The sequence below is a fragment of the Neovison vison genome, chromosome 3 (assembly GCF_020171115.1).
Source record: "Neovison vison isolate M4711 chromosome 3, ASM_NN_V1, whole genome shotgun sequence".
NCBI classification, from domain to species: domain Eukaryota; kingdom Metazoa; phylum Chordata; class Mammalia; order Carnivora; family Mustelidae; genus Neogale; species Neogale vison.
This window is the reverse complement of record NC_058093.1, coordinates 34247132-34265947: the sequence shown is the minus strand read 5'-3', so window position 1 is coordinate 34265947 and position 18816 is coordinate 34247132. Positions and strand designations below refer to the sequence as shown.

General features: G+C 40.8%; 1 protein-coding gene across 12 annotated transcripts in view; it reads left to right on the top strand.

The window, feature by feature from the left end:
* DOCK10 (dedicator of cytokinesis 10) overlaps nt 1-18816 on the top strand; it is a 206564-nt gene that overhangs the window by 136323 nt on the left and 51425 nt on the right. For all 12 annotated transcript variants that reach the window (XM_044241715.1, XM_044241716.1, XM_044241708.1 and 9 more), the window contains 8 exons: nt 177-298; nt 672-758; nt 3609-3701; nt 4124-4242; nt 6031-6100; nt 9454-9567; nt 12322-12393; nt 18584-18730. In XM_044241715.1, coding sequence (XP_044097650.1) covers nt 177-298; nt 672-758; nt 3609-3701; nt 4124-4242; nt 6031-6100; nt 9454-9567; nt 12322-12393; nt 18584-18730 — 824 coding nt within the window. The remainder of the gene's footprint in view (nt 1-176; nt 299-671; nt 759-3608; nt 3702-4123; nt 4243-6030; nt 6101-9453; nt 9568-12321; nt 12394-18583; nt 18731-18816) is intronic.

The following is an 18816-nucleotide window of genomic DNA, read 5'->3' as shown; positions in this document are numbered from 1 at the left end:
TCTGAGACAGCATTACATGTCATCTGTGTGACTTGAACTGGAGAGTATTGTAAAGCTCCCATTTATTAAATTTTTTAATGAGGTTTTCTATTCATAAGTGACAAATAACGTTGCTTTTACCCCTCACCATGGAGGTTTGTACTCAGAAGTTTTCTCTTTGTTCTTCCTTTGCACAGTTGGATATGCTTGGCTTCCCCTGATGAAACATGATCAGATAGCTTCTCAAGAATACAATATCCCAATAGCAACAAGCCTGCCTCCTAATTATTTAAGCTTTCAAGATTCTGCAAGTGGAAAGGTATTGAATGATGTATAATTTAAGAGAAAAAAAATACATGAGCTAAATGGCATGAGGTTACCTTCTGTCTGCTATTTAAATGAACCCGAAGACTGTAGTATAAGCAGCCACTATCGTTATGAGTTGAGTACCTACAATATTTCAAAGGTCTTGTTTCATTTATGGCCAGTGGAAATGTTCCATTAGAATGGCCCCCTGATATCACATTGGCCTCCCTCCCCAATATTGCCAAATGTATTTGCATCTTCTGTTTTGCCTCTCTAGAGTCATATAAGGTGAGTGGATCTGGATGGCAAATTAACATAAGCTAAATAACCTGTTTATTTTCTTTTCTTCAGTTGCCACAGTGACAGTAACATACTCTTTTTTACAGCACGGCGGGAGTGACATTAAGTGGGTTGACGGTGGCAAACCACTCTTCAAAGTATCTACATTTGTGGTATCCACAGTGAACACTCAGGTCAGTGTGTTGTCCTGAAATCTCAGCACCTGCTCTAACATGGAGAATCATCAGGGAGCTCTTGTATTTAGACGAGGGGACTCACCATTTCCCAAGTTGTCAGAGGGGTAGGTGACTGAGAATTGCAAAGGAAGAATGTCTGCAGCATAACTTTATGCCTCTCTGAGGAGAGCTAGAATGTCCCAACTTTTCAGCCCTAGAACACCAGACGCATCCGTCTCAGGAGGTTACCCTCCTGGAAATACAGTTTGCTTCACTGACAACACCCAAGTATTAAAAATGGGAAAGGTCGAAATGAAAGATTTTTGATCTTTACCTCAAAACTAACCCTGAGGGATGCCTGGGTTGCTCAGTGTGTTAAGCGTCTACCTTGGGGTCAGGTCATGATCCCAGGGGCCTGGGATCGAGTCCCACATAGGGTTCCTTTCCCCTCTCCCTCTGCCTCTCCCTGCTCGTGTGCTTGTGCTCTCTCTCACTCTCTCTCTCTCTCTCTATCAAATAAATAAAAAAAATCTAAAAACAAAACAAGACAAAAACTTAAGTCTGATTCTAGGGCCTACCTGGTGCTCCTGATGGACAGGCCACGAGGTCAGCAGAACTGCCCTGGAGAGCCTCCTCAGCCACATTCTTCCGCAGTGATCCTGCACAATTTCCCTCACCCCTGCCGTCCTTATTTTGTCAGCAGGAAAATGGCGACAGTACTGTCTGCCTGACGTTGTGGGAAGGATCAAAATGAGAAATTGCATGGGAAAACATCTCAGGAACTGAAAAATGCTCTACAGATGTTGCTATTGCTGTTGCTAAATTACCACAGGTGCACATCTTCCACTGCAAGACAGCTGATTTTACGTCAGTGCCAGGACTTTCATGATACAAATTATAAAGTACAAAGCAAATCATTAAGTACACACACTGTATTTCTCCTCTTACATTCAGTGTGTTGCTAATACTCACTTGCTGAGAGAAAAGACATCTTCCAGGTATTACACACACACATTGGTTCAGAATTTCTCTTCATAATCTCTGGGGCCTCGAGCCACATTTAGCCCTCTTCCCCAGTCCTCTACCCAAACTCCTCAAGTCCCACAGAATGGCCCTTCCCCACTTAACCCTGCCTTTATATACCTCAGAATATCAGTCTTTCTTCCTCACACGTCCAGCTGCTTTCTTCCCAACGGGCCAGGTGTTTCTCTGACATCTTTCTCTGCCTCTGCTGCCACCACCCACGTGCTCTTTGCCCTGGTGGGACACATTCGTCCTTCATTAAGCCCAGGATTCACCTCAGTGACCAAATGCCCAGGCCGTCTCTAGCACCATGCCCTCCATCTGCTTAGCTTCCCCTTTCAAAACTCAGCCCTCTTTGCCAGGAAGGCAATCTCTCTCTCTTCCTCCCCTCCCTGCATTGGCCTGGTCAGCTCCCACTAGTCCGTCGGGCATTGGCTCAAATGTCACTTTTTCAAAGAAGCCTCTCCTGTTTGCTGACCCCTCAGACATGCTGTGTCATCTTATTGTATACCCACATGGCCCCTGCTTTCCTGGGAAGCACTTACCTATGATCAAGTAGGTGTGTGTTGACATGGCGGTATGGTACCTGTCTCCTTAGCATCATGGAAGGACCACAGAGGAAGGAGCTGGGTTTTCCTGGCCCTCCACGCTGCCCTCCACCCCTGCCAAGGGCCTGGCACATAGTCGGCTTTCAATGAATAATTGTCAAATAGTTGAATAAGTGAAATGAAACTGAAAATATAACACAAAAACACACCCTAGAACTGAGAGAAACCCAAATCACAGATATCCTTCCAGAATCAGCACATTCCAGAGAAATACCCAGAGTGTGTATCTTCACTAAAACTCTTTGTCTCACTTTCCGACTATATAATTCTGATGCTTAGCTCAGAACTTAGAGAATTTCTAAGGTGCCACCCTCTTCAGGAAATAACATTGAAGGGAAAATTAGTCTACTCAGGTTGTTGTAATAAATGCCACAACCTGGACAGCTTAAACAACAGAAATTTATGTTCTCATCATTCTGGAGTCCAGAAGACCAATATCAAGGTGTTGGTGGGGTAGGTTTCTTCTGAGGCCTCTCTTCTTGGTATGTAAGTGGCCATCTTCTTGCTGGGTCCTTTCATGGTCTTTCTCTATGCCAGTACATGTCTGCTGTCTATTCCTGTGTCCAAATTTCCTCCTTAATTTTTTTTAAGTAGGTTGGTCTTGAACTCATGACTCTGAGATCAAGATTTTAGCTGAAATCAAAGGTCAAACACTTAGCCAGTGGAGCCACCCAGGTGCCCCTAAATTTCCTCTTTTATGGAAACATCAATCATTTTGGACTAGGTCCACACTAACTGCCTGATTTTAATATAACTATGTCTTTAAAGACCTTGTTTCTAAATATGGTTACATTCTGAGGTCCTTGGAGTTAGGACTTGAACATGTGGATTATGAGAGAACACAATTCAGCCCATAACAAAGGGTACAAATCAGTTTTATCTCATCAGGTTAGAGTGAACTTCCTTATTTTTTACTAGCTCAGGCATTCTAAGTCTGAAAATATCCCTGTGCAAATTAAGAATACACCTTCTCGTGTGTGTTAAGAAATAAATAAGAAAAATACATCAAAGTCTGTAGGAAAAAAAAAAACAGACAATTAAAAAATGGGGGTGGGAGAGCCAAGAAAAGTGCTTCCCAAGCCACTGTCATGTGACTAAGAAGAAAAGCACACACTCGACTCTTTGATAAAGCACCTGCTTATCGAGGTATCTGTCCTCCAGAAATACTTGCCCTCCATCAGCATAATTGCTATACAGTTTATGTGTCATCAGATAAACATTTTATTTGCTGTTTCAGGATCCCCGTGTGAACGCATTTTTCCGACAGTGCCAAAAAAGAGAGAAAGATATGTCTCAGTCACCTACCTCGAATTTCATCCGCTCTTGTAAGGTAACATGACACGCAAATAGTTTCCGTGTTTCCAGGGCAGAAACAGGCAAAAGAGACCTTCACAGTTTCCAATGAGTAGCAAACTAAGAGACGATTTTTAAATGCCTTCTCAATTCAGAGAGTGCATGGTTATTTCTTCAATTCCTAAACTGTTTCTGCCTATTGTTTACAAAACAAGCAAACATCAGGACTTTTTCCCAAAATAAAAATGATTGAAAATCAGAATCAATTGATTTTAAATTAGATAATTGCATATCAGGTCCTCGCAACTATGTCCCAATGCCACGTGGCTTGTTAAGTGCAATGAAGAATAAAGCCAGAGAGAGGTGAGCTAGAGGATTCGTATTTGAGTTCTGAAGCACATCAGCAGAATGTGCTTTAAATTTAATCAGTGCCCTTTCTCTCCCACTAACTTACTACAGAACTTACTGAATGTGGAAAAGATTCACGCAATCATGAGTTTTCTGCCTATAATCTTGAATCAGCTCTTCAAGGTGCTGGTACAGAATGAAGAAGATGAAATAAGTACAACTGTGACCAGGTATCTCTCCCACGATCTTAGGAGATGAGATCTTACTGTCTGTATGAGATCTTACTGTCTGTGAGTGCACAAAACTGTGATGATAAGGAAATGGCCACCCACTTGTGCATGCTTGCATTTCACTTGAACATATGTCTCAGATTTTAAGTATTTTTTCCACTCTTGAGTTCTTGACTTCAAATCTGTTATCATTTGGATAAAGATTTGGACCTCTTTTTTTAACTTTCTCTTTTGTTTTTTAATTAAGCTTTTTATTTTGAGATCATTATAGATTTGCATGCAATCATGAGAAATGATGCAGAGAGATACCCTGTTCCCTTTACCCAGTTTACTGATGGTACCATCTTGCAAAACTGGAACGTGGTAGCATTACCAAGATATTGACATTGATAGAAACAGAACATGGAACATTTCCATCACCACAGGGATCTCTCATGTTGCCCTTTATACAAAATTACTTCCCTCATGTCCCCAGCCCACACCCCTTAGCCCTGGTAACTACTAATCTGTTAAAATTTTAGATAGATACATAGGCAGACAGACATAGATGATAGACAGATAGATACTTAGATAGACAGACAGACAGACACATAGATAGGAAGGACATCTGGGGTTTTTTTTTCAGTTTGGGGTAGATTTTAGGTGAACACAAGTTTTTTTTTTTTTTTTTTTTTTGAAGTAAATGCCTGGTGCCATTGCTGGGTTATGATAGTTGCATATGCATTTTTTTTAAGAAAATACTGAATTATTTCCCAGAGTGGTTGTACCATTTCACATTCACACTAGATTTTTTTTAATTTTTAATTTTTATCTTTAAATTTGTCTAGACTACATTCTTCCAACATTACTAATCTGTCTAGTAACTTTGATGAACCTAATTTCCTCTCTATAGAGATACTATTTTAAATTAGTTAAAAGCATCATATATGTCTAATTTTCATTAAAAAAAAAAAAAGCAGTCACAGAACTCTGGAAAAAAAAATTACTCTCAACATTGAAATGTGTCCAGAACTTTCACAAACCTGTAAGCATATTATTAACCTCTTTCAGAATGAAGGTCTTTAGTCTTGTTTTTCAAGTAGCACTCTGAAGCTCTGGAAAATTAAAGTCTGTCTAACAATCCCACCACAGCCAGTTCTAGACCCAGATTAAAAGTCCCCAACTGTGCCTTCAAATGAGGCTATTTTCAGCGTGAATCCATGGGTCTTCGTGAATAAGACTCCTAAATGTTTTAACAGAGATGTGCTGAAATTCCCAGACATTCCAAAATGCTACAGCCATGGAACAGCTGGATGTATTAACATGAAAATAGTACCACCACTGCTGCTAGAAACACTTCACCAGCTAAGATGGGCAATAAAAAACAAAACCCTGAATCTCAACCTAATGGCTTTTTACAAAAGTATAGGTACTGCCGCCTTTTTGGAAGGGAAGCCCTCTTTAAAAGGACTATGATAATTAGAGATTAAAAGTTTTAAGTTGTAATGAGATACCAAAGATGATCCTTTTTCAAGAAGACAGCGTCAACCAACCTACCAGCCATAAGAGTGTCCAGTGCAATATTGCTGGCATAGATACTCTTCGTATCTTAGTGTTGAGAGATTTCAAGGCTGGAGATGGTTAATGGGTCATGTAGATACTGGGGCATCTGAAGGGGTAGTCTGAAATTGGTTTCTGCATTCATTCAGTACCTATTAAATACTCAGTTCATGAAGCACTCCAGTGCCCAACGAAGTTGTATTTTCTCACCTTTCCCAGAAAGACCACTAAACAGTTTTGTTTTTCCAGGGTTCTGACAGACATTGTGGCCAAATGCCATGAGGAGCAGCTGGACCACTCCGTCCAGTCGTACATTAAGGTACAAAGTTGCCACTTGGACCCTGGGTGTATCCCCTTGTGCTGTGTGATTTGTCTCGTTTCCTGTCTGCAGTAGGTGGGACCTTTCTCCCTTTAACTGGATGGGGCCCACCACGATCATATCAAGCATTTCCCTTAGCTACTTAGAATTCCATCTCTTTGCATGGATGGTCAAGACATATTATTTAAATGTATAATAACATGTACCTGTGCAAATGAATATTTATATGGGAGGAAAGAGAAGAGAAAATGAAAGAAGTATTGCCCTCTTGAAGTTCACATTACAAATAAATACAATTCTTGTATAAAATTATGGAATATTTTCCCTGTTGGTTTGTTGAATGCTCTGTGTTTCTTCGGTGATGTTTTCTTAGCTCTTTTTATTGTTTTCTCAGGCATTATTTCATTTTCCCAGTTACTGTATATTTGTACCTGCTTCTGGTATGTTAAGTCCTTTATCCTCGGGCATGATCCACTAGCCCATTCCATCCCTGTGCACTGCTTCCAGCGTCCTTTGTCAAGTGTTCACTCAGACATGTTCATATTCTCATTTCCAGTTGGCCTATGAACTAATGCCAGTGAACTTGTGATGATGTTTGCACATTAGAGTTCCTGCCTAAATGTCATCTTCTTGAATGAAAAGAAAGAATCCATCCAGAGATAAATGAGAGAGTCTTGTATTACTTTATGCTGCATAGAGGAGCTCAATTTCTATTTTTTTCTGTACAGAGTAAACCTTTTTGAGACACAGAACTTTTTTAACTTAAATAATTTATTCCATTAATCTATACCAATAAACATATATTCCTATGATTTAGACATCTAGAAAAGTGACTAGAGGAGAATGTGGGGGTTTCTGTGCTAGAAATGAGTGAAAAACAAAACAAAACAAAACTTCCCATGAAATTTCATTCTGGAGTGAATCCCTCTGAAGGACTTTTACATTATGGTTTTATATATGCATAATTTCTACTTGCCTGAAATGTTAAATATCTTCCCAAATACTCAAGTATGAGCATGTGCCCTTCCTTAAAATAGCCCATATGCCAAAAATAGTTCCTTCACAATAGTTTCCCTATAGTATAATTTTATCCAACACGATGTACATTTCAGTTCCTGAAAGACAGTTGACCTACAAATGTTTCTTTATTTTTCTCTCTGCTTAAGACAGAATGGTAACATACTTTAATCCAGTACTGATGAATTTACATTCAGCAGAATCATCTATGGAACTTTCTCTCAATGCTTAACTCACGTTTTCCATTTCAATCACCAAAGGATCTAAGAAGAAAACAATTCCCCAGTCCATATTACACAAAGCCATCTTCATTTCAACACAAGTATTTACCTCGTTCCAATGGAATCATTGAAGATTACGTTAAGAACCCACCGATGCTATGACTGTTTTTGTGACAGCCAAAGAAAGTTCCTTATGAGAACCTTAAATCAGCCCTCAGGCTCATTCTGTGATGCTCTTGAAAAGGTGTATTGGAATGCATCCTGGTATGGTCTTCATTTTTAACCAGGATGTTTGAAAACTCTTGATGTGACAATTTGATTTTGCAATATAAGAGATTGCTTATTTGGTTTGCTTTGAAGTGGGTGAAATCCAGAAATGTATACCTAAGTGGGTTTTGAAGCTTATAACAATCCCTAAAGGTATTTCATAAAAATATTTTCACATATCTAAAGTGGACACACCCTAATAAATATTATCAACAGGAATTTTAATCCAGAAAGAACATTAAACTAGCAAGTGGGAAATTAGACTCTAGTCAAGGCTAAATAGTTAATTTGAGTAATCAGCTTCTCTGTACCTTATTTTTTCTCCTCTGTGAAGTGAGAAGGGATGGACCTAATGAACATCTAGCTCTACGATTCTATGATTGACCTCCTGTTGCAGTACATGATTAACAGACTAAACCTTGACTAAAGAGTCTGATTTTTTTTTAATTCCCTGTGGAAAAAAGTATTTTTTAACATGTACATGAATAGTAAGGCCTATATCTAGGTGTATAATGAAAACTGATGGGCTGGTACCAATACATGCTTTGATGTCCTTGAAAGATGTGATATATTCAATGGAATTTATATACATTCAGGAGCAAACTAAACACCATTTCAAGTTCAGTGGTGCTAAATGCTGCTAACTCACCCCATTTACAATATCCAAAATACACACATACACCATGTCTTTTGCAAAGATGTGTCTCAAGTCAATCTAATTAAATGCCATGGTTTATTTCAATTCATGGCACTGACATGTTCCAGCCAAAATTTTAAAATAAGACTATCTCACAGCTAGTTTTCATGCTGTTGGTGTTAAATAACTACATGGGACCAGGTAGCTGGTAATGAAATTACCCTCAGATGAGTTACAATTCATGAGGGGAAAAAAAGTCATATTACTCTTGATTTGGGCCAGTTTCATTATCTCTTAGCTTTGTCTTTCTCCTCTGCAATGAGCTTGGAGAAGTCAGGCTCCATCAGAGCAACTTAGGTGTCTATGAGTTGCAAAGTTCAAAGATACGATTATAAATCCTAATGTGAATGGGCTCCTGCTTTGAGTTTCTTGCCTGCCTTCACTCTTGATTATAGTGAAGTCTGGGTGGTGAAGATTACGAAGAAATAACCTTTCTTGAGGCAAACCCAACTCATAAGTAAACCAGTATAATCAGGAATAAGCATGTTATATTTAAGATATGTGCATAAATGGATACCGATACCCTTAAAATCTAGGAAGAAATACTGAAAATTAAAACCATTACGTACATTCAGAAATGCACCCCAAAACCAGTCTTTCGAGAGAAAAAAAAGTGAGCAGCATTTGTTATCTTACTGATGGCCAATGTTCATGAACCCTTTGTTAGCTGTGTCTGAGCATGAGGTGAAAGAAACTGGGCGTGTGGGGAGCTCACCTACTGGCCTCTGGAAGGCACCTGCTTCCCCACTTGGCTATTTGAGTGGGTGCTCTACCCTTTCAGGATGAAGAAATGCTACCATGCCACCTGTTACCAGTGGAAGGAAGGAGAAGGGGAAATGTGTCCTGAGTAGGTGGGTCAAAGCCCTCCATGTTTCCTTGAACCTGCTAAATTGCTCTCTGGCTCTTTCCTTTGATTTCTGCAAAAAGAGTTTCAAGGAGAGCTTAGGTGAGCCGAGCCCTCTCTGTGCAAAGCCCTAAATAGGAACGGTTGTCTACTACTTTTATCATTGGGCCTTCATTGATTTCATGACAAAAATCTGGCATGAGCAGATAATTGTGAAATACGAGTTATTCATGTAATATAATTTTTGACGCTTTCTTTTTTTTTTTTTTAAGTCTTTAACTTTTTTCATTTTCTGGGTTTCCTTCAGTTCGTGTTCAAGACCACGGCATGCAAGGAGAGAACAATACATGAGGAACTGGCTAAAAATGTGACTGGTCTTTTGAAATCAAATGATTCAACAACAGTAAAACATGTCTTGAAGGTAAAGAATTTGAAACAATCCTTCAACAGCTAGCACAAGAGATCGCATGCTCTCATCCCTGGAAGATAATAAGACTCATTGATTTCCATAGATCATTTCTCTTATAGTTTCTGGCATAAACGTCATAAACCGTATTGAAACTGTAGTACATAAAAGCATTAAGCAAAAGAGATCTGTGTCAAAGGAACAGAAAATATACAGTGGTCCCAAGTGAAGTCCATTGGCTCACAGACAGAATGAGTAACTATTAAGAATCATCTGAAACAGTACGAAGTGCTAACTGTAGCAAAAATAAAGTTTGTGGTGCTTTTAGGCACCCCAAGAGGAAATGTATCAACAAAAGGATTAGTGAGGTATTAATGAATATACTAATGGAGAGGAAACAGGCAAAGCAACCATGGTTTGACTGCAGAAAGTTGAAACACATGCATTTGTAAGCACATAAAATGGTGAGAAGCTTGTAAATAGATGACTAAATTATTATAGAAGAATGGACTTAGTCCCTAGTTAAATTAATTACCTATCATGACTTGACAGATGGATGATTGATTAGTACGTAGCTGGAAAGAGAAGGAAGGATCAATAAACATCAACATGAGTTCCCTAAACTCAAATTATTCTAAGCCAAGCAGTGTGTTTAAATTAGTCTTATGAGTATATTCATTCTGTTCATGTAACAAAGATGTTCCAAGTGCCCCGCATGGGACAGGCACCAAACTCAGCATGTGGCAGGCATCAGAGAATAGAATAAAGACCTCCACCCTTGGGAAGTTTGCATTCTACTGGAGGATAAAAACAATAAAGGGCAAACATAGTAACAAAATTAATTAAATCATGTAGTAGAAAGTGAGAAGTGCTATAGGAAAAGAAAATGTTGAGCCAGTAAGGGGAGCTGGGTGCACTGAGGGTGCAGATTAAATAGAATGGTCAGGATAGAGCTCTGGAGAAGGCAAGCTTTAAGCACAAAATGCAAAGGAAGAGAGGGAGTTGGCCATGTGGAACTGGCTTGGAGAACAGTAAAGGTAAAGGGGAGACATGTATAAAGTCACAAGGCCGTAGCATGCCTGAAATGTCAGAGGAGCGGCAGAAAGGCCAGTGTGGCTGGAGCAGGTGGGGGTGGGGGAGAGACAGTGGTAGGCAGGTAGTTAAGGCCTCGTGGACCATTGCAAGGACTTTGGCTTCCACTCAGGGAAAGTGAGCTATTCGAGGGTCTTGAGCAGGAGTGTGACGTGAGCGAACCTGATGGTTGTGTAGGGAACAGACTTTAATGGGGTGAGGATGGTCTTGGGGTGCTCAGAGGGGTTGCTTGCCAGAGAAGCAGGCTTCTCTGTGGAGAGTCAGCCCTCAGTTAAAAGATGAGGTGAAGGGAATTTGGGAGAAATTGGACCCTCAGGAGACTTTGCTGATGTTGGACCATGCATTCCAGAAGGTATGTCAAGAGGGAGGCAGAAGCTAGGAAGCAGTGGGCTGGGTGCACGTGAAAAGGAATATGCGAGGCCAACAGATATTGGAGGACAGGAGGGGAGCAGGGTTTCTCTTATCAGACACGAAGTGAGGGAAAGGTTTAATTTCATTAACCCTGGTGGACTCAAGATAAAGGGTAGAGGCAAGCCAGAGTGCTAAGAGGTGGAGCATGGTAAGTATTAGCTACATTTAAGAGGCAAATGTGGGGACATGGGACATATGGTGAAAAATATCATTTCTGACAAGATGGGGAAAGGGGATTTTAACAATGTGCCTTGTGTTAATTATGAGTTCCATTTCCAAGATCAAGTGACCCCTTCGTTAAGCCAGAGCTGCCTTGTTAGAACTCAGACCTCCTCTGCCTCTCCCCTCAGACAGAATTCTACAGTTAGGGCTGTGTACTCAGGGGTTCTTAGCAGCATAGTTTGTCTCAGCTGAAATTGGATAGAATTCAAATGCCCATCCATGGTAGAGCAGATACATAAATTGCGGTCATGTGTGTAATGCAGGGACAATACTAGACTCCCAGCTACGTGGCTCAACAGAAATGAATCTCAGGACAGAATCTGTTGAAAGACAAAGCCAATCACAGAAGAATCAGCACAAGATGATTCCATTTATATGGAGTTCAGTGGCAGGCAAAATTAAGTACTGCTTCCATGTATGAAATTGGTAGCAAAATTGCCAAGTAAAGTAAGGGGTTGATTGGCATTCATTTGAACAGAATTCAAAATTGTTATCTGTGGTGGAGAAAATGGGAGGGAGGCATATTCTTTAAACTGTACATAGACAACATATACTTTCTGTATCTGGGTAAGAATGACCCTTAGACCCAAGAGGGACCTTCATGCAGGTACATGTTTTGGTTTTCTCTAGCTACACACCTCCTCATAGGAAGAGGTGGGAGAGAAGCCAAGATAAATGCCCATTGGGAACTCCTAACTCCCTTTCTGGACCTATAAGGATCCCTAGGAGGCTCCCGCCTTAAGGACTTACTGGCATATTCCTGGTTCTGCAAAGGCCTCTTTCCTAAGTCCATCCTTCAGAGGGGAAATCGTGATGCCAGAGTTTAACTCCAGGCTGGAGGAAGAAGCACCTTAAAGTAGGAGTCACTGGTCTGTGGACAGCACTCACTTGTGCAGACTGGACGGTCATGTGTGCAGCTGGCCCATCCATCCCAAAATACATTTTAAAATCAAGATTTATAACATTACATGCTGTAGAGCACAGAGTCATCATTATTTTGCTGTAACATAATAAATTTCTTACTGTCTTTTCATTTTCTAATAGCACTCCTGGTTCTTCTTTGCAATTATCCTAAAATCAATGGCTCAGCACTTGATTGACACAAATAAAATTCAGGTAAGATCATAGGTAATACAATATTATCCAACAATTGTGCTGATGAATACGCTCTCATTAGTTCCATTTTTATTTACTTCATAAACCTTAGCAATTTATGTAAATTGCTTTTTAAGTGAGAGAAATGATTGTGTGTGTCAGTACAGGTCCTTCAGAAGCCAGGACAAAATTAGAAGTGCAAAAAGATGAGGGGGAAGGACAAAAGGAGCAAGAAGTTCTTTTTTTTTTTTTTAAGATTCTATCTATTTAAGAGATATAATGAGAGAAGAGAGTATGAGAGGGGAGAGGTCAAAGGGAGAAGCAGACCCCCCAGCTGAGCAGGGAGCCCCATATGGGACTAGATCCTGGGACTCTAGGATCATGACCTGAGCCAAAGGCAGTTGCTTAACCAACTGGGCCACCCAGGTGCCCCAGGAGCAGGAAGTTCTAATGCCTGTGGAAGAAGATGGGGAAGGAAGGAAGATGGGTTGGCCAAAAATCACTCTGCAGTGGGAAGATTTTGGTTAGGCCAGTGGGCAATCTGAGAGCAGAGAATTTTCATTGGGAGACTCCTGCATGGGGCTGATGGTCTGGTCTGATGTCTCTGCAAGCTCAGTTATTAACTTGAAGCAGCCTCGGGAGAGCATGGCCTTGGCATGAGCACTTGAGTGGATCCCAAAGGTTAGCAACTATTTTTGTTCTTCCTAGTAGGTTTTTGTCTTGAAGGAACATCTGAGCTGTACATATCCATGGCTGCCACAGTCCTCTGTTTGGACTGTGTGCTCCTGAACCTGCTCTTCCACAGTATATCTCAAGGCCCTACCTGATCTCATGATTTCCCTTTTCTTCTGTCCATTTTTTACCCCTCACCCTTGGCCAGCACCTCTGAAGGCCTTGATGACTTACCACACTGTGGTGAGACCGAGCCCTCAGATTGGTCCAGAGTGGTCTCAGCCTCTGGTAATCACACTCTACCCAGACTATTTGTAGTTATGAGTGGGTAAGGAGGAATAAGAAGGACTCAAGTGGATTGACCATCTGAGTTCCACAGAGACTTCTCTGCACTCCCACAGTGGGTGAGACCAAGGGGAACCTCTGACTCCACCCCTCTGCCACCAAGAGAGTAAATCAGAATACTGTTTTGGGTGGGGATGGTGGTGAACAGCGGTATCATCTTTATTTTCACTCTTGGTCAGGAAGGGGCAGTGTTGGACCTTTCCACTAGGCCTTTTACACTAGAAAGTTCCACACGCCAAGCATCCGCTGTAAGGTTACTTCAAATGCCAATTATGTCAATTATGCATAATGTATAAATACACATTTGCACCAGGTAAATAACTGTTGGGTGGATCTTTGAGACCAGTGGACCCACAATTAACAGAATTATAATCAGGATTCTTATTGGTCCCTCTAAGTTCCCACTCTAACAGGGTAAATGTCATGATTCTTTTGGCCTTCAGATATCAGTATCAACTCAGATCTTGTGTTTAATAGTGCTTGAATTATGTGAATAATCCCCTCTCCTTAATGTGGTCACCTGAGTAAATGGTTGTAGGGTCCCTTGTAGAAGGACTGACAGATTCATGGCGGTATATACTTACTGCAGTATTGCTGGGGTTGTCTTTTAGAGACTCCCTCTCTTCTTCAGTCAGTGTGCACCAGATCAGAACATTGACTCAGGTCCAGGAACAGGGAAAGGCATAATGAATATTTTTTGGAGCAAGCATCCTCATCTTCTGACAGTCCATTCTTGCCCTCTTGGGGGATTAAACACTGTCATTGTTGGTTTCTGTCTGTTTTTCCCAGAGGGAACCCACACATTATTAACTGGCTCTACAGCTCCGTGAGAGTCTAGCCCCTTTGGCTGCCCTCCAACCTTGCCATCTGTTAGGATAATCACAGGCTTCTGGCTCCTAGAGGTTAAATAGCATCACATGGCCCCTGCTACCTTGGTGAACATCATCTCCATGGCTGTTAGTGAGACAGCACTGTGACTGCCTGCCTCACCCGCAGATGGGAGACCCCTGATCTCCTGAGGGATGTCGGTCCCAGCAACTTCTTCATGGCTTTGGTGTGGATGGTGTGTCATCTGGACCTTACTATAGAACTTGACCATCCAGTGGGCCTTCTGGTCTCAATATATGCATTCCTATATATCCACTTTCCTCTGCCTTTTTATTCCTTCCTCTGTCATTTGCAGGGGCACCTCAAGCATTCTCATTTTTCTTTGCTTAGAATGTGCTATCTCTAGGGTTCTAAGATCCATCTCTTAGGGTTCTAAGAGCCAGGATTAATTCATCCCAACTCCTGATAAAGTGCCCCATATCAGTGAGTTTTAACTTATTCACTCTTCTTTATGGCCCCCTTATCAAAACACATTTAACATTCAATCTCAAAGGAATTCCCATGGCTCCTGCTTGGCACAGGTCAGCTAACTCTTAGATCTCCTTGGGGCATTTCTCTGTCTTATCTTCTCAGGCACAGCAGGTTCATAGCTGGGTTAAGCTGGGACTTAACCCCAGTTATTAGCCTGAGCTCCAGGGGAGAAGGGACATCTCCTGAAGGATTTGCTTACTGCCTTGCAGGGAAAGGTTTTTGCAGGGTCTCCCACCTGGGAGAAATGTGATCTCCTAGTAGGGAGGTGTAGGGCACTTATACTAGTGCTGAGGGCTCAGAGAAATGTGCAGAGCCACCATGCTGAGGTCAGTCACCCAGATTTCCCCAGCCATGCCTCCACACCACAGGTCTCTCCAGCCATGGCTTGACCCAAACATAACAGATCTGCCTTGTTTGGACATTTAATCATCTCCGGAGCTCCTTAACTTATCTCTAAGGTCATATATTTGCTTTTCAGCTATGTCCATTCTCCCTCCTCCAGAGATAAAAACCTCCTGTCTGGAAGGAAGAGAAAATCTAATGTGAAGATAAAAATGATCCCTATCTCTGTTTTTAAGCAGTGTTAGAGTTAGGAAACTTCACCACAAATCCTTGCCCTACCACTAACTTGATGGATGATAAAAAAGACATTTAATATCTCAGAGCCTGTTTTCTCATCTGTAAAAAGAACGGGTTGGACTAAAATCCTTTCATTCCCACGAGTACATATCTACTCAAATAGGTCACAGACATGCTTATGAACAGTTAAGAATAAAGGCATTCATCATGGGCCACGTCTTTGTGTCTAACAATTTATCTTCATCGATTCCAGTTGCCTTCTCACTGTCCCCTTCAGGAGCAACCCCACAGTCCAGTTTTCTTCCAGGGACCATCACCTTCCAGATTTCTAACCATCTCCTTGCATCACAGTAGGAAAGACCTGATATGATCATTTGACCGAAAAACATTCATAATAAACACCTCTGAAGCTATCTGCATTTTCTTTCTTTCTTTCTTTCTTTTCTTTTTTTTTTTTTTTCAATTGGGAAGTGTATGGTTTTTCCCACCATTAAAACAGTTTTTGTCATTATGGAGTGTGGGAGATTTGAGGAGGTCAGAAAAGATGCCTGGTTAAGTAGTCCCCTGAGAGGCAGATAGCACCACCCGATGACCTCTGATGTCTTGACCAAGGCAAGCTTATGTTTACGAGGAACTATTGGTTGCCTTCTCTGCACTCCTCTTTAGTGGCAAAGGGTTCATTGTACTGGTTAACCTTTTGCTTCCCATCAATGTCTTGTTTCTAAAAAACTGCCAAATGCCTGAATGTCAGCCCATGCATTCTGTGCCTGCTCCTGGTGACCTACGCAATACCATAGTCCAGATTCTCCCATCCTGTTTTGGCTCTTTTGCTTGAGCTTAGACTATGCCATCCCCTTGCCCCCCTTTCTTCCTCTGTCTTGAGATAGAAGTCCACAATCCTTGGAGCAGAAATTCTCCCACCTTGAGCCTTGGAGATATACTTCTGGAGAACAGTTAAAAATACTACTCGTGTATTTACCAGTCAGAGAACCTTTATGTTAAGAGTGGGAGTGGGCCACAAGGGGAGTTTGAGAGGAAAAGAAAAAGAGAGTGAAACAGGGAACATCAAAGCCCAAGGTATCAACATGTGTCCTTGTGTGAAGACAATGTCGGTGCTGGTCTGTTTTATGCATTTTAGAGAATTAACAAAAGGAAAAGAGGAAATCTAAAAATGTGCTTTGATTATTTAAAAAATGAATGTTGCTTTCGTGTAGAAGAATTGTTTACTCTTATTTCCCAAGGTATACGGAGCAGAATGAAAAAGATGCATGTGATTAAATTCCTTGGGTTTATTTGTTGTTAATTTAATTTAATTTTCACACTAAGTGTTAAATATGCATGGAGGATAACCATAATATCCCAAAACTCTATATAGCAGTGTCCTGGTAAGTTGACTTTAAAAAAAAAAAAATCCAGTGCACAGAAGCACCTGAGGGCCTTGACTTAGTTGAAAAGAAAAGAGGAGAAGAGAAGAGAAGAGAAGAAAAAGAAAAGGGAAGGGAAGGAAAAGGAAAGGAAGGGAAAAAGAAAAGAAAAGAAAAGAAAAAAGAAAAAGGCAGTTGTAGACCAAAGCAGCCTCCCATAGTGGAACTTATGTATGTTCTAAGTGATTCCTAGAACTTCATCCTTCGTGGTTTTTATTCAGCAGCACGGAAGGCTGGGTGCAGAGAATCTTAGAATTATGTAGTTCAGTCTATCTCTAAATTTTTTTGTTTCTATCTATAGAGAAAATGTAAGTCTAATTTTAAAACCAACTTGTCAAGATGAATCAATTTTTCCTATCTTGTCCAAAGGACTGGGTAAACTCAGTCTACAACTACAGATAGATGGGAAAACTTAGCTGCCTGAAATTCCCCCACCCTGTGCAGGAGGTCCAACAGGAGGAGAAGATTCATGGACCTGAGGGGTGGTCCTTGGGGACACAGAGAGTTTAGGTCCAGGCATGTATCTGGAGACACATCCCTTGATTAAGAGTTCTTGCTGGCACCTGCTGCAGCATATGCTGGAACTGTGCGGTTAGGATCACCTTGTACTAACTTGCAGCTACAAGATGAAGAAGGGTTGAGGATCTGATGTAAAACACGATGATTATAGCTAATAACAGTGTGTCGTATGATTGAAATTGCTAAGAGTAAAATTTAAATGTTCCCACACACACAAAAATAAAGATAAATATGTGAGATGATGGATATGTTAATTAACTAGATGGAAGGAATCTTTCACAGTGCACTGGTATATCAAACACCTGGGTGGCTCAGTTAGTTAAGCATCTGTCTTCAACTCAGGTCATGATCTCAGGGTCCCGGGATCAAGCCCTGAGTCTCCCTGCTTCTCGAGAGCCTCCTTCTCCCTCTCCCTCTTTCAGTCTCCTCCCCTCCCCCCTACTCCTCTCCCTCTGACCTCACCTCTGCTCTCTCTCAAATAAATAAATATAATCTTTAAAAAAAAACACACACACAATGTGTGCTTGAACTGTCTTACGGTTTTATGTGTCAGTTATGCCTCAATAAAGCTGAAATCAATTTTTCAGAAAAGACTACCTGGAACTTAGTAGAGAACACTTCAAGCCAACATCTGTACTCACTCAGTGACTCATTCATTGAACTTTTAGAGTTGAGGCGTGCCTAGTCTTAAAAAAATCAAAATAATTGATTTTAAATTAAATAGAGAACTATGAGGTGCCTGGGTGGCTCAGTCGTTAAGCGTTTGCCTTTGGCCCAGGTCATGATCTCAGGGTCCTGGGATAGAATCCTGTGTGGGGCTACCTGCTCAGTGGGAAGCCTGCTTCTCCCTCTCCCACTCCTCCTGCTTGTGTTCCCTCTCTCACTCTCTCTCTCTGTCAAAGAAATAAATTCTTTAAAAAAAAATAGAGAACTATGTGTTAATGTAAATCTAGAATAATATCCATTATAATTATTTTTTAAGAGGGAAGGGAGGGGAATTAAGATGTGAGAGGTCATAGAACATGTTACACTTCTACACTGTTTGAATAGTTTGTAATTAATATGTATTTTACTTTTTAATGAAAAAGTGAAAAATTCATTGAGCAAAATAGAAGGAAAGATGAAATGGAAATGATGGAAATCATTATCTTGAAATTAAAATGGCTTCTATTTTATTATCACTTTCAAGTTTCCAGAAGCACTGTCTTTGTTCGATGTTATACAAAATGAAATCAGTCTTTCAGTTTCTTTTTTTTTCCAGGCTTAGGATTTGACATGCCACATTATAAAGAAATGATCCATTTTTTTCCTAGCTTTCTCGGACTCAAAGATTTCCTGAATCTTATCAGAATGAGTTGGACAATCTTGTCATGGTCCTATGCGATCACGTGATTTGGAAATACAAGGATGCACTTGAAGAAACAAGAAGGGCAAATCATAGCGTTGCCAGATTTCTTAAGGTACAGTTCTAAAAGTTTGCCATTCCGTTCAAGCCTTCATGATCTTGGATGTGAGCTACTCCAAATGTTAGTCAATTCACATCTCC